At 41.8% G+C, this 12,336-nt stretch overlaps 2 protein-coding genes across 3 annotated transcripts; one reads left to right on the top strand and one right to left on the bottom strand.

Annotated features, from left to right (window-relative positions):
* The first annotated feature begins 1 nt into the window (after position 1).
* On the top strand, positions 2-5,596 carry LOC122766294 (tRNA (uracil-5-)-methyltransferase homolog A-like). Of its 2 annotated transcripts, none has more exons than XM_044021038.1 (12): positions 2-156; positions 1,552-2,178; positions 2,359-2,467; positions 2,764-2,945; positions 3,035-3,149; positions 3,229-3,344; positions 3,424-3,535; positions 4,073-4,195; positions 4,270-4,345; positions 4,495-4,611; positions 4,698-4,794; positions 5,167-5,596. In XM_044021038.1, the coding sequence occupies exons 2-12, from the start codon at positions 1,556-1,558 to the stop codon at positions 5,330-5,332; spliced, it is 1,836 nt and encodes a 611-aa protein (XP_043876973.1). In that variant the 5' UTR covers positions 2-156; positions 1,552-1,555; the 3' UTR covers positions 5,333-5,596. The 2 variants fall into 2 exon arrangements, with proteins under 2 accessions (XP_043876973.1, XP_043876972.1); XM_044021037.1 differs by lacking the exon at positions 2-156 and adding an exon at positions 438-519.
* Positions 5,597-5,651: 55 nt separating this feature from the next.
* Positions 5,652-11,484, bottom strand: LOC122766776 (microprocessor complex subunit DGCR8-like; the record flags this gene model as incomplete). The annotated part of the gene is made up of 10 exons (XM_044021933.1): positions 5,652-7,475; positions 8,499-8,612; positions 8,792-8,919; positions 9,115-9,221; positions 9,760-9,860; positions 9,980-10,062; positions 10,217-10,315; positions 10,513-10,614; positions 10,790-10,987; positions 11,077-11,484. Coding segments are annotated over 10 exons (1,424 nt in total), but the record flags the coding sequence as incomplete, so codon positions are not given.
* Between the last annotated feature and the right edge of the window lie 852 nt (positions 11,485-12,336).

The raw sequence follows: 12,336 nt of genomic DNA, 5'->3' as shown, positions 1-12,336 counted from the left end.
GTGTCGTGCTAAAAAGCGATGGCCTGCCAGAAACACAAATGAGGGTTACTGCCGCTTTTCTCTGAATTAAAATACATATTCTGTGGTAAAAGCAAAGATACGTTTTTGGTTGTTTTTTTCTGACAGCCTTGTTTAGGCATATGCTTGGAAACTACTGTAAGTATTTACAAATGTTTTTTTTAATAAAGAAATGATTCTAATGTGGACTGTGTTGTGCCTTCAGCTACACGTTAGGAGTCCAAATAACTCAACCGAGGTAGAGCGTTACCTCGGTTGTGTGACGTCAGTTACCGGAGTTCTATTCAAGTCTCCACAAAGTACACGAGACGAATATAAGTTTATATATAAGTGTAGTATTTTGTGAACATGAAGTAACAAAGTGTTCACGACGCTCGAGCCTCGAAATGACGACTCTGCCACTTTAAGAAAGTTCAGAGTTCACGCTGCTGTGTGCACGTGGTCACATCAGACATGGCAGCGCAGTGTTGGTTTGAGTGAGAGACTCGTAAACATAAAGAGGTAAGTGAGGCCTCTGCAGAGGCACGTGCACTTTTATTATGTATTTATTAGGACAGGAGACTTTAAAGAGTCACATGTCAAGTTAAAAACCCTTTCTTTTAAACAAAGACCACTTCAGCTAACACTAATAAACCTCTGCGTGCAGCTTAAACGCATACAGACCAAACTGAAAAGCAGTCACAGCGTCCTGAAATTCATATTCTAGGATTTAACTGCAGCTGTTTTCCATTTTTTTTCCCGCTGTCACATCGATACATGTACAGTACAGATAGTTTTTCAACAGTGCTGGAAGTTGGAAGTGCCAGTTCTCCCCTTATCCATAAGAAGCATGCCTGTATGTCTGTTTTTACTAAATCATTTAATACTTAATAATGTATATGTCCATTTCGGTCATGACATTTAGATCACTCATCAGCATAGTTCACACAATAAACATAATTCAAAGGGAAAGCGGGAGAAGCAAAAGCTTATCTAGTCCCGCCCCATTATCATCATACATTACATAATTATTCTTTTCTTATGACATTTGACAAGGAAAAACATGTTTCAGCATCAGGTGGCACTCAGAGATATAATACAAAATTATGAAAATCATAAGTAAACACGTATTTATTTAAATATTCAGTCTATATTTACACAAAAACTGGATTTATTAGTCACTTGTATATTATATATTTAGATTATTCTTAACATTTCCAACAGTAATTTAAACTTTGAGCACAGTCCATTTTATTTGGCGTCCTGTTATGATTCTTATGAACATCATAGATATACAATAAATATTAAAAACTCTAGACACTAGAAACAAACACTAGACTCTCGCCAAGAGCGGTTGAACGTCATGAAAGTAGTGCACCCTGAGAAATGATTATTCTGGGCCTTAATAATTCATTGGACAGATGAAGTAAAGTAAAATGTATAATAATAATAATGTGAATTAACAATGGTAACACTTTGTTTAACTACACGTCCTTTTAAGTATAACATCCGTTTTAGTATGTTCACTGGTTTGTTTGTGTTCTCGTCCAACAGCGTGATGGCAGATGCTAGTGGCAGCTCAATGGCTGACACGCTTCCCTCAAAAGAGGAGACTCCTGACAACCTCCTCCAGGTGTCCGGTAACGACGATGTTAAGACTGATGTCAAAGCCGCAGACGAGAGCGAGGCCACCTCTGACCCGAGTGTGTACCGTTACATCAAAGAGGAGCTCTTCACATCGGAGATCTACAAAGTGGAGATCAGGAATCTCCCCAAGTTTGTCGGCTTCAACGACCTGAAGAAGTTCCTGGCCAAACACGGCCTCAACCCACACAAGATCAAGCTCTTTGGCAAGCAGACGTTCGCCTTTGTCACCTTCAGGAACGAGGAGGAGCGCGACAAGGCCATGAAGATGGTGCACGGCATGCAGTGGAAGGGTCAGGTGCTGAGCGTCAGGCTGGCCAAACCCAAAGCAGATCCCATCGTGAGGAAGAGGAGGCAGGAGGAGGAGGAGAGTGTGGGCGGGCAGCCGCCGTCCAAGCGGGCGGGGGGGGATCAGGAGGAGGAGCCGCTCAGCGTCCAGATCGCCAATGTGGTGACACCACTGTGGAACGTGCCGTACGAGGAGCAGCTGAGGAGGAAGGAGCAGGAGGTGGTGGGGGTTCTGCAGAGGCTGGCCAAGTAGGTGGCGCTTTATGGTGCTCGGCACGGTGATAGTACATTTTTTAGTACCTGCTCTGGCGAGGTTTCATCTGCAGTTCCTTTAATGACTTCATCTATATTATAATATATTAACTCTCCACATCATACAGGTTTAAATCTGTATCTGTATTTTAACCTTTTCTCACCATTCCTTTACAGAGAGATTGGAAACACCAACAAAGCCATGCTGCCATGGCTGTTTGCACAGAAAGGCAAATACAACAAGATGTGCTGTCCTTTGGAAACAATTCAACCGTCTCCTACACAGGTGCAGCATATTCACACACACCCTTATTTTACAGAGATCCACATGTAGCGTAAAGACCGCGTTCAGATCAGGTATTAACATCCATCATAGCTGTCTCGCTACTCTCTTACTTTTTACTTTACTACTTGAGTACATTTTTAAACCAGTACTTTTTTATGTCAAATGTTATGAAACTAGTGGAACTTTTACTTGAGTAAAATATTACACTACTCTTTCCATCTCTGCACGTTTTAATAATAAAATTTTAATTACTTCACGACGTTCTACTCATGAGTCGTTCTCTTCATGTTCCTCAGACCGAGTACAGAAACAAGTGCGAGTTCCTCATCTCGGTGGGAGCAGACGGCGAGGACAAGACCATCGGCTTCCGCCTGGGGAAATACAAAGGCGGCTCGTGTGCCGTGGTGGGGCCGTCCGACACGCGTCACGTCTCAGCCGAGGCCAAGAGAGTGGTCAGCGAGTTTCAGACGTTTATCAGGTCCTGAAAATATCTGCTCATTTTCAAGTGTTTTAGAGGAAAAGGTTTCCGCTGTTGCATTCAAATTCAATGTTTTTTTCTGCAAACAGGACAACACCGTACTCTGTGTACAGCCCTGAGACGTATGAAGGACACTGGAAACAGCTGACTGTACGCACCACGAGGACCAAACAAGCCATGGCTGTCGTGTTCTTCAACCCACAGGTGAAAGAAAATTCTCAGTTCAACTTATTTGTAAGTAAAAAAACAAGTTTGAGCTTCAATTTTGTTCACTGACTTGTAGAAACTTGAAGAAGAGGAACTCAGTGCTCTGAAGAACTCCATGAGGGAATACTTTACAGAAGGAGATGGGAAAGACAGCGGCGTGACCTCTCTATACTTTGTTAGAGAGGGTCAAAGGTGAGCGGGGGAAGAAGCATTCACTCTCAGAATACCACAAAACATTCAGCTGAACATGTTGTGTGTCTGGACTGTGAAGGACGTCTCCGAACCCGGAGGACATGCCCTGTGAGCTGGTCGCTGGGGAGAGCTGCATCCACGAGGAACTGCTGGGTCTCAGGTTCAGGATTTCACCTCACTCCTTCTTCCAGGTGAGGAAGAGCCTGGACCACTGTAATCTGAATTCTGTGATCTTTAGTGTTTTTTTTTTGTTTTTTTTAATGGAATGATGTGATTGAAGTGGCTTAACAAATACTTTTGACAGGAAATTCCACTCCATGTTAAAATAAATCATTGTCCTTATTCAAGTGTAAGATGGCGGTCACATTAAATATTTAATATTAGAGAGATTGTTAAATAATTATACATGGTGATTATCGCATCACCGGACAATCAGTTGGCATTTCAGTCCACTAGATGGCACCAAGTGCTCACTCTGACTAGAGCTGTTTTGTGAGTATATCACAATATATGATATATGTGAAAGAAATCTATAATCAACATCTCATTTTGTCCAAAAAGCAAATATATTCAGTTTCCTGTCAGAGGATCAAAGAAAATGAAACATATTCACTTTTAAAGTACACAAATGTGCACATTTTGTTAAGACAGTTCATCACTGTGTAAAACACTGAACCAGACTTCGTACAATGATAATCAAGGTTTTATCTTATTGTGTGTTGTGACAGGTGAACACAGCAGCTGCTGAGGTTCTTTACTCCGCAGTGGGAGAATGGGCTCAGCTGGACCAGGACAGCACAGTGCTGGACGTTTGCTGTGGGACGGGAACCATCGGCATCTCTCTGGCCAAGGTAACGTTATCTGTCTTCATGGTATGGTATAAGCTGCAAAACAGATTCCCTGCATTCTACTTTTCTGTCTCCAGAGAGTGAAGAAAGTGATTGGGATCGAGCTGTGCCAGGAAGCAGTGGAAGATGCCAAAGTGAACGCAAAGCTCAACGGTAGGACAGCTGATGATGGTCACACTGATGCCAGTCAAGTAGTTTGATGCCAGAATAACGACGGGATTATAAAAGTAGTACTGCTTTTAAATATACTATTGTCAAATTAGTCTATCGCCGTGTGTCACTGTGTTCCTTTGCATTTTCAGGTCTAAGTAACATCGAGTTCCACTGTGGAAAAGCCGAGGACGTGTTTCCCAACATCCTCAGCGCTCTCGTGTCGCCTCACGTCACAGCCATTGTGGATCCACCGCGGGCCGGCCTACGTAAGTGGAGTTTAATAACTGCGTTATGTGATGCATATTAAAAACTTTCATTTCATTATTTCTTTTCTTGGTTCAACCAAACGCAGATTCCAAGGTGATACTTTCCATCAGGAGAGCAGAGCACCTGAAGAGGCTGGTTTATGTGGCGTGTAATGCAAAGGCAGCCATGAACAACTTCATCGAGTGAGTTGCGCTGACTTTTAATTTGACTGCGTTTTTGTTTTGATGGACCACACTGACCTGATGCCCTCTGGCAGCCAGAACTCACATGTCCAGATTGAGAGACTCGGAGTTCCTCTGCAAAGGCCATCTGCACAATAAACAAGAAAATACAATTACATACAGTAGCACAGACACAGGTTAATTGTTCTTCTTTAGACAGTACTTTTTTTATACTCTCATTTTGTCCTGTGCTTATGTGTTGTTTTACAATTGCACTGGGACTAGTTTAATTTCTGTCTTTGAACATTAGAAACTGCCTAATATTAAATGACGTGAAAACTAAACGATCACTCCATAAAAGAGTGAAATCATTAATCATATCTTCCCTGTTAGTCTGTGCAGAGCACCGTCCAACAGAGTTCACGGAGCCCCATTCCGACCGGTGCGATCCATGGCCGTGGATCTGTTCCCTCAGACGATGCACGTCGAGATGCTCCTGCTGCTGGAGAGAGTGGACTACGACTCCCAGAAGCAGCAGCCGCCACCACCGCAGCAATAATCAGGAAGAGACGGCTTCTTTGCCTTTAGAAACAGACATTTAAAACCACCTTAACGCTCTCTTCTATCATGTGTTTAACTATAAGGCTAAGTGTCGTCCTGTAATGTGAGTTAATCAGTGCTTCAATACACTTACTTACTAATTTGAGCTACATGGACTGTGTTCCTGACAGTTTCAGTGAAACGTCTTAAGTCCATCTTTCCTTTGTTATTCAAGACAATACAGCACTAGCGGGTTCTATTGAATAAAGAAGCTTTACCTTCATTAAGTTTGTTTTTATCCTTCTTTGAATGAATAATAAAATAAAAACCCCTTTGAGTCATTAGTCAAGATATTTTATTTTTGCATAACAAATATCACTGAAGTCATGGAGCTCAGGTTGCAATACATACTTCATTTTCTAGGCAACATCTCAAAACAATTCATTGGTACGACTCAACAGCAACACATAAAAGCAGTATTTTTCTCTCCGTCTTCTCACACCGACATACAAGTACTTAGCGAGACTACACACGCGGCGGGGAAAGCACATTCTTAAAGCAAGCTACAATACATCGCGACAGCCTCGTCTTAAACTCATGTGTCCTAGTATGTTGTGTAGAAAATCAAAAGCGAACATTTGCCACAACGCACAGCAGTTTCCATTTTGTGCCAGCATTTATGCATCGTCGTCATCGTCCTGTATTAGAAATGTTTCTACTGTACAGTTGTGCAGCGAGGTTAAGTGTAGTCTATAAAATGCATAAGACTGCATGTAAGCTTTGGTATACAGAGTTTCACCAGCTTGTGTTGGACTCGACGACTTCATCACATTTCTATCACGTCAGTGTGCCAATTACATCTTGCAAGGCTTGTGAAATAAAACGTACACAGACAACGCACACAGTCCAATTAGATGAGTCGTAGAAATCTGCACGTCCCCCCCAATTGTTCCATCTTACTGGCTAAACAATAAATGCTTCAAAGAAAAAAAAGGGGGCTTGGTCTTTGCCCTCCCTGTTGAAGGGCGTTTTAGGTCCGATGTATAAACTCTGAGCCCTTCATGAAATGGATTAACTAAGGCGACGACGTGTAGCCAAGTATTTTTCTTTTTAAGAGGTGAAACTGTTTGCGTGGTTTTAGTGCGAGACTGGAAGGCTGACCTAAGCGCATCAAAGATAAATCTATCTTCTACGGTTACAATACTCTGTGGCTCTGTGCTCTGCAGCGTCAGCATGAGGGGCAGGACGTCAGTTTGTTGTTGCCAAAGTGAAACAAAGTAAGAAGAAAAGGCAACAGATACAAGCAGTCATCATCCCCAAACAATCCAACATCAGTTATGTCTGTACTAACAGCGTCATCAGTCAACAAAAATATCCGACAGGACACGAGTGCATGACAAAAGCGCTGAGAAGTGATCACTTTCACGACAGTTTTGTTTTTTTTTCCTTAAAATTCGTGCAAACCAAGACAGCAACTGTTTCAAAACAGCATATTTTGTATTCAATTTCACCCAAAATATCCACAGCTACCATTTAAAAGACTGTATAAACACGTAACGTTGTCTCCCAATTAAATGAACGGTATAAATACACAAGTATTAGTAGTCCCTTTCAAATATTTGAAGCGTGAACATCAACGGATGCCCGTACTGACTGTTAAAACACTGACACTTCAAAAAAAACAAAAAAAAACAACCTACAGAGCAGTGTGTTTTTGTTTTTGCAGTCCAAAGAAGCATGCAGTTTGATTTCGATGTGGTTCATGTATGTCAAGTCATGTTAACTTCTCTGCACCCGGGCTGAGTTCTTTGCCTAGTGCTATAGTTAACGGTGCATCTAAAGAGGTAGATGGTATTTGCTCTACGGTCTGTTAGTGCATTGAGTCCTACTCTTGTATCTACCAGCTGATCCATGTGAGTGAGTGAGTGAGTGAGTCAAGGCAGGAAGCAAGCGGTTCATCAGCCTGGTCTGTGTGGAGCTATATTGCCATTAGATCTCAGTGATGCATAATTGAGTGATGGTTGGTGTGTAATACAAGTCTGACAGTGACGGGGCTTCAGTGTCGTGGTTCAGTGACTTCAGACGTCCACAGTGCAGAGAGGTTCGCTCCCTGGCTGCGCAGACTCCATGATGGTCATCTTAGGCTTCTTCCTGGTTTCCTCCTGGGGGAGAAGCAAAAACAAAGCAACCGCAAGAAAACAAATGTCACTTCTTCTGACAGATATTGTGTAGAACAGGGACCAAAACTCGAAATCGGATTTTTTTTAAAACAATAAAGAATCCGTCTTCAACGCCTCAGGCACTCACTATTTATTCAACCAGACTAATCCCTCTGAGAGGAAGGAACTACAGCAGTAACCGAGAGAATGCCACTAATTGGGACCCTTCAGATTTACAGTAATTCATCCGGATAAAAACGACCACCTCGTCTTTCTTTCTTTCTTTCGAACGCTCTCTCGTGTCAATATTTCCAACTATGTACACAAAGTAAACCCTCCAGGTTCTCCGTGATGGAATAAAGGATGAATGTGTATTAAAATGGTTCATCTGATGCTCATTTATGCACGTTCACACAGTTTTGTTCTCAGAAAATAATGAGATATATGCAGCGAGCGTAATAATACCTTTAAAAGTTTATTCGACTAAGCTTCATGTATCATTGTGTGCAACTCAAAAACAAACTGCAATACAACGCAACAATCAGTAGTGCAGTTTCTCCTTCTACTTCCGGGGAGGAAATTTTGGTGTATGCGCAGAACGCAGACTCCAGGCCGACTAAGCGTATACATGCAGGAGTAATCGGACTATGAATCGCATTATCCAGGTATGTTAGTCCGACTAAGACTAGCTCTTTTTTAGTCGGACTAACGTATTAAAATAACGTTAGGAAAATTGGATTTTTAACATGCAGGTAAACACTGAGTGAGAAACGCTGCTGGTTGATTAATCTGCCTAACACTACAACAGTGCCAGTGTGAAACAGAAGGAGGTACCTTCTTTGCATCCATTTCATTTCAAATTGAGATACACTGATTAAGCTGATTTACATTGTTAATATGGACTTAGGGAAATTGGCTGCACTGACACATCGGACACACAAAAACCTTTATCATTTGACTTCCTTAGAAAACCTCAACTGTATTCACAAAAGTCTTCTGACTAAATGGATTAAAAGGCTGGCTCACCCTGTGTTTGGCCAGTTTCCTCATTTCTTCTTGCAGTTTGTTCAAGATGTGCAGGTTTGGCTTGTTCTTTTTGGCGTACTGCTGCAGCTCAATCACGCTCTTGTCGGAGTTCTCCTGCAAGACACGGGTTGCACTGGAATACATCAACTGTTCACTGGCCGTTTTCTGATGCAACAATTTACCGCTGCATGTAAAATGAACCAGCAACTGCCGACAAAGCCGCTTTAAAGACACAAGTAACGTCAGTGAGATGGTTTAACGTTGAGAGCACGACCACAGAAAACACCTCATACCTTCTTGACCATCTTATTGCTCTCTCGGCCGTACATGCGCAGCAGTGAGCCCCAGTTCTTCACGTGGGGATGGAGCATCTGCAAGATCTTCTGAGACGCTAGTTGCTTGCCAACCCTCTTGTTCTTGCCTGTTATGACAGACAAATGTAGAACATAAGTCACTATAGGCCTCAACTATTTCAGACTGAAGTACTGGTTGTTATTAACAGAGGGGAACATGGCATGGTCAATTAAAGACAAAGAGATTTGCTGGTTCTGGTATGTACTTCACCTTAAATAACTGACTGATTAGCGAATGGTTCACCGTGACAGTTAGTACTTACACCAGCCACGCACAGTGTGTTTCCCACATGTCATCACATATTCACTCTTCTGGTTTTTCCCTGGGATCACCTCAAATTTAATGCTCGTGTCTCCCATTCCATGGTTTCTGAAAGACGAACAAACAACAAATAAATAACAATTTTGTTTCAGCAGCAGATCAGTTTAAGCTTAACTAGCACTGGCAGACCTTTCAGGCTAATGTTTGTTTGCATGTAGGGCTGCAACTAATGATTAATTTAGTAACTGATTAATCTATTGACTTATTTACTTGATTAATCACTTGTTGTTCAGCAGATAGAAAATGTTGATCAGAGTTTCCCAAATATTCTTAAATTTCAGTTCAAATATTCACATTTGAGAAGCTGATGCATTAACATTGCTTTAATTATTTAAAAAACTAATGGATTAATCATCAGATGGTAGGTGATTATTTAATTTATCATTGTTACTCTGCTATACATCAACGTAACAGTGCTTTTTTCCACATCTATCACACAGCTGCAGACACAGACGTCAGAAGCAACTTTGGGCGTCTTGCTCAGAGACATGGAGACGAGCAAAGGCTGGGATCGAAACCCCGGTCATAAATCATGACGATGCCATTTTATTTATACGTTTAAGTTCAGTTTCTTTTCACCGCTTACCTTTTAAGGCACTCATGAAGAATCTGATATGGCGAAAGTAGTCCTGCTTTGTTGGTCAGCTCATAAACCCTTGAGTCTTCTATACTGATATGATTAAAATACTGAGAGAGAGATAGAGCACAAAGAACTCAATTACAAACAAACAACTCAAACTGGTGTTGAACAGTAATGAATGTAATACAGACAACATGAACTATGACAAACAGAAAAGAAGGAGCACCTCCAGTTCATCGCCCTCCATTGGCTTCTCCTCTGAGGTCTGCTTCACAAAGTCAGGGATAAGGATTTCCAGTGTGGCTCGAGCTGCAGCGCACATCAAATTAGCAGTGAGAGCAGAAGTATTTACAGATAAAAACACAGCAACAACCTTCTGTGGATAGCAAAGACTGAGAGATGCCATAAAATCATGTTTTATTATACACAGATCACCTTGATTATTAATATGAAAAATGATTACCAGCTTTATTCTTGGCAAGTTTTTTACTGCTTGCAGTCCCTGTGCCGTAAGTCACCCCATCTATGATGACCGACGCTCCAAAGGGTTCACTTGGGTTCTCTGTGAGGCACAAACATGTTTATTTGATAGGATTATCTTGTAGAAACGAGGGACTTCATGTACAATCTCATATACTACAACAGGGGGTAGTGTAAACGTGTACTGTGCTGTAGATGACAAAAGCATCAAGATTTAAAAACACACCAGAGACATTTTGCTGATGAAAAAAAAAACCAAACAAACAAAAAAAAACTTACCACATTCAAAAAAGTTGTAAACAGGTCGAACCTTAAGGACACGTTGCATATATTCGTGCAAGATACAAACTTCAGATTTTCCATTGGGGTTGATGACAAATTCTGTTAAAGAAAATATTGAAAATGTATAATACACCATGAAAAACAACAGATTTGTACTTGTTTCGCGTCACCAGAGACAAAGGAAATGCATTAAATTGAAATACTGGCTTTACTGATAACAATGGTGGAGACAGGTACTGGCAATAAACACATGATTTGTCTATACAAGCGTTACCTTTCTTAGTGGGTGCATCTTGTACGGACAGTGTGATGAGTTTCTGGTTGGCTGGCAGAATCGGTCTCTCCGACTCCGCCTGCTTCCTCTTCATGTCTCTGTTGAACTGCCTTCGCTCAGCCCAGGTACGGAACTTCTTGACGGTCACTTGTTCAAAGTCAAAGCACTTTTCCAGGTACAGGCGAAACTCTTCCAGGTCTGCGAGGAACAATTCAGATCACGTCATGTCAATCAGAAGCAAAAACAACAAGGCTTTTCATTGCCAGTGCACCATTAAAAACTCTTACCAACTGACTCATCCTTGCACACCTCCACCTTGGCCTTGACTTGTCCCAAGGCTCCTTGGGCAAATTCACAAGGACGGGGCTCTTTAACTGGCGGGCTGTTGTCCGCGCTACCCTCTCCATCTGGACCGCCATCAGTCAGAATGGAGGGAGTGACATCTTCATGCTCCTCCTCTGCTGCAGCAGCACACTTTGCTGCTCCATCTTCACCATTAGCCTCCACAGTGGGCTGGACTGGAGAGTCCTCTGCAGTAGGTTTCGCCTCCCCGTTCAGCTCCTTTTCCTCATGTTCCTTCATTTTCTTGTAATGTAAGCAAGGGATGCTGCTTGTGGGAGGGTCGTGTTTCTGTGTCACAATGAAAGTTGGAACAAAGTGTATTAGCGGTGATGCCAGTGTGACTACAACGCTGACTTAATCCTGACTTTTAAGAGCTACTCTACAAAACACCAATAAACTTACAAAAGGCTGATTTCCTTAATAGATTGTAAAGAGTAAAACACCGGTCACCCATAAAGTTTTGAGAAAGAAATGCAGTAATGACAATTTTCACACAAACCCTTTTGAATTTGTCTAACTATAGCCTTATTCAGACAGGATTAGTTTTACATGAGGTGAAGTAAAGTCATTTTTAGCAGAGCTTCTCACCGTCCTACTGTCACTACAGTGACTTTTACACAGGGGTAAAAAGGTCTGGAACAATTACCCCAGGTTATACTAATCCTGTGCAAATAGACCAGCAGTAAATTTACAGTAGTTTTCCGCAGATTTTCAAGCATGGATCGAGGCACTGTGTTGAGGTGTGTCTTCACTTGTGATATGTAAGTAGCGCAGTACTCGCATAACGAAAGGAGGTGAGGCCGCTGTCCTGTGGTAAAATTACATTACTCCACCATGTAAAACCAATCCCATCCAAATAGGGCTATTAACCAAAAACTTTTTTTATATGACCAGCACTTTGACTAGACATTTTTCTAAGAGGTCCATGGCATCTACAAAAGTCTAGAAATCATCAATAACCAAATAAAAACTAGAACAGAATGTAAGCCATCTATATTCTGCTGTAGCACTGCTTAACAGATTAAAGCAGAACTATGCAGGATTTTTTTACCCTAATGGAACAGCTTCAGAGTCACTGTGATGGTTAAATGGCTTGTTGCAGGGAAGTTAGGAGTTGTCTCCACTCCCCCGAACATCTCTTTGCAGAAAAGACCCAAAATCAAAAGGTGGTCTCGCGAGACATACAAATTGATGTGCAGCACGCG

This window comes from Solea senegalensis, linkage group LG3 (genome assembly GCF_019176455.1).
Source record: "Solea senegalensis isolate Sse05_10M linkage group LG3, IFAPA_SoseM_1, whole genome shotgun sequence".
NCBI classification, from domain to species: Eukaryota; Metazoa; Chordata; class Actinopteri; order Pleuronectiformes; family Soleidae; genus Solea; species Solea senegalensis.
The sequence above is the reverse complement of the archived record's forward strand: the minus strand, read 5'-3'. Positions and strand labels throughout refer to the sequence as shown.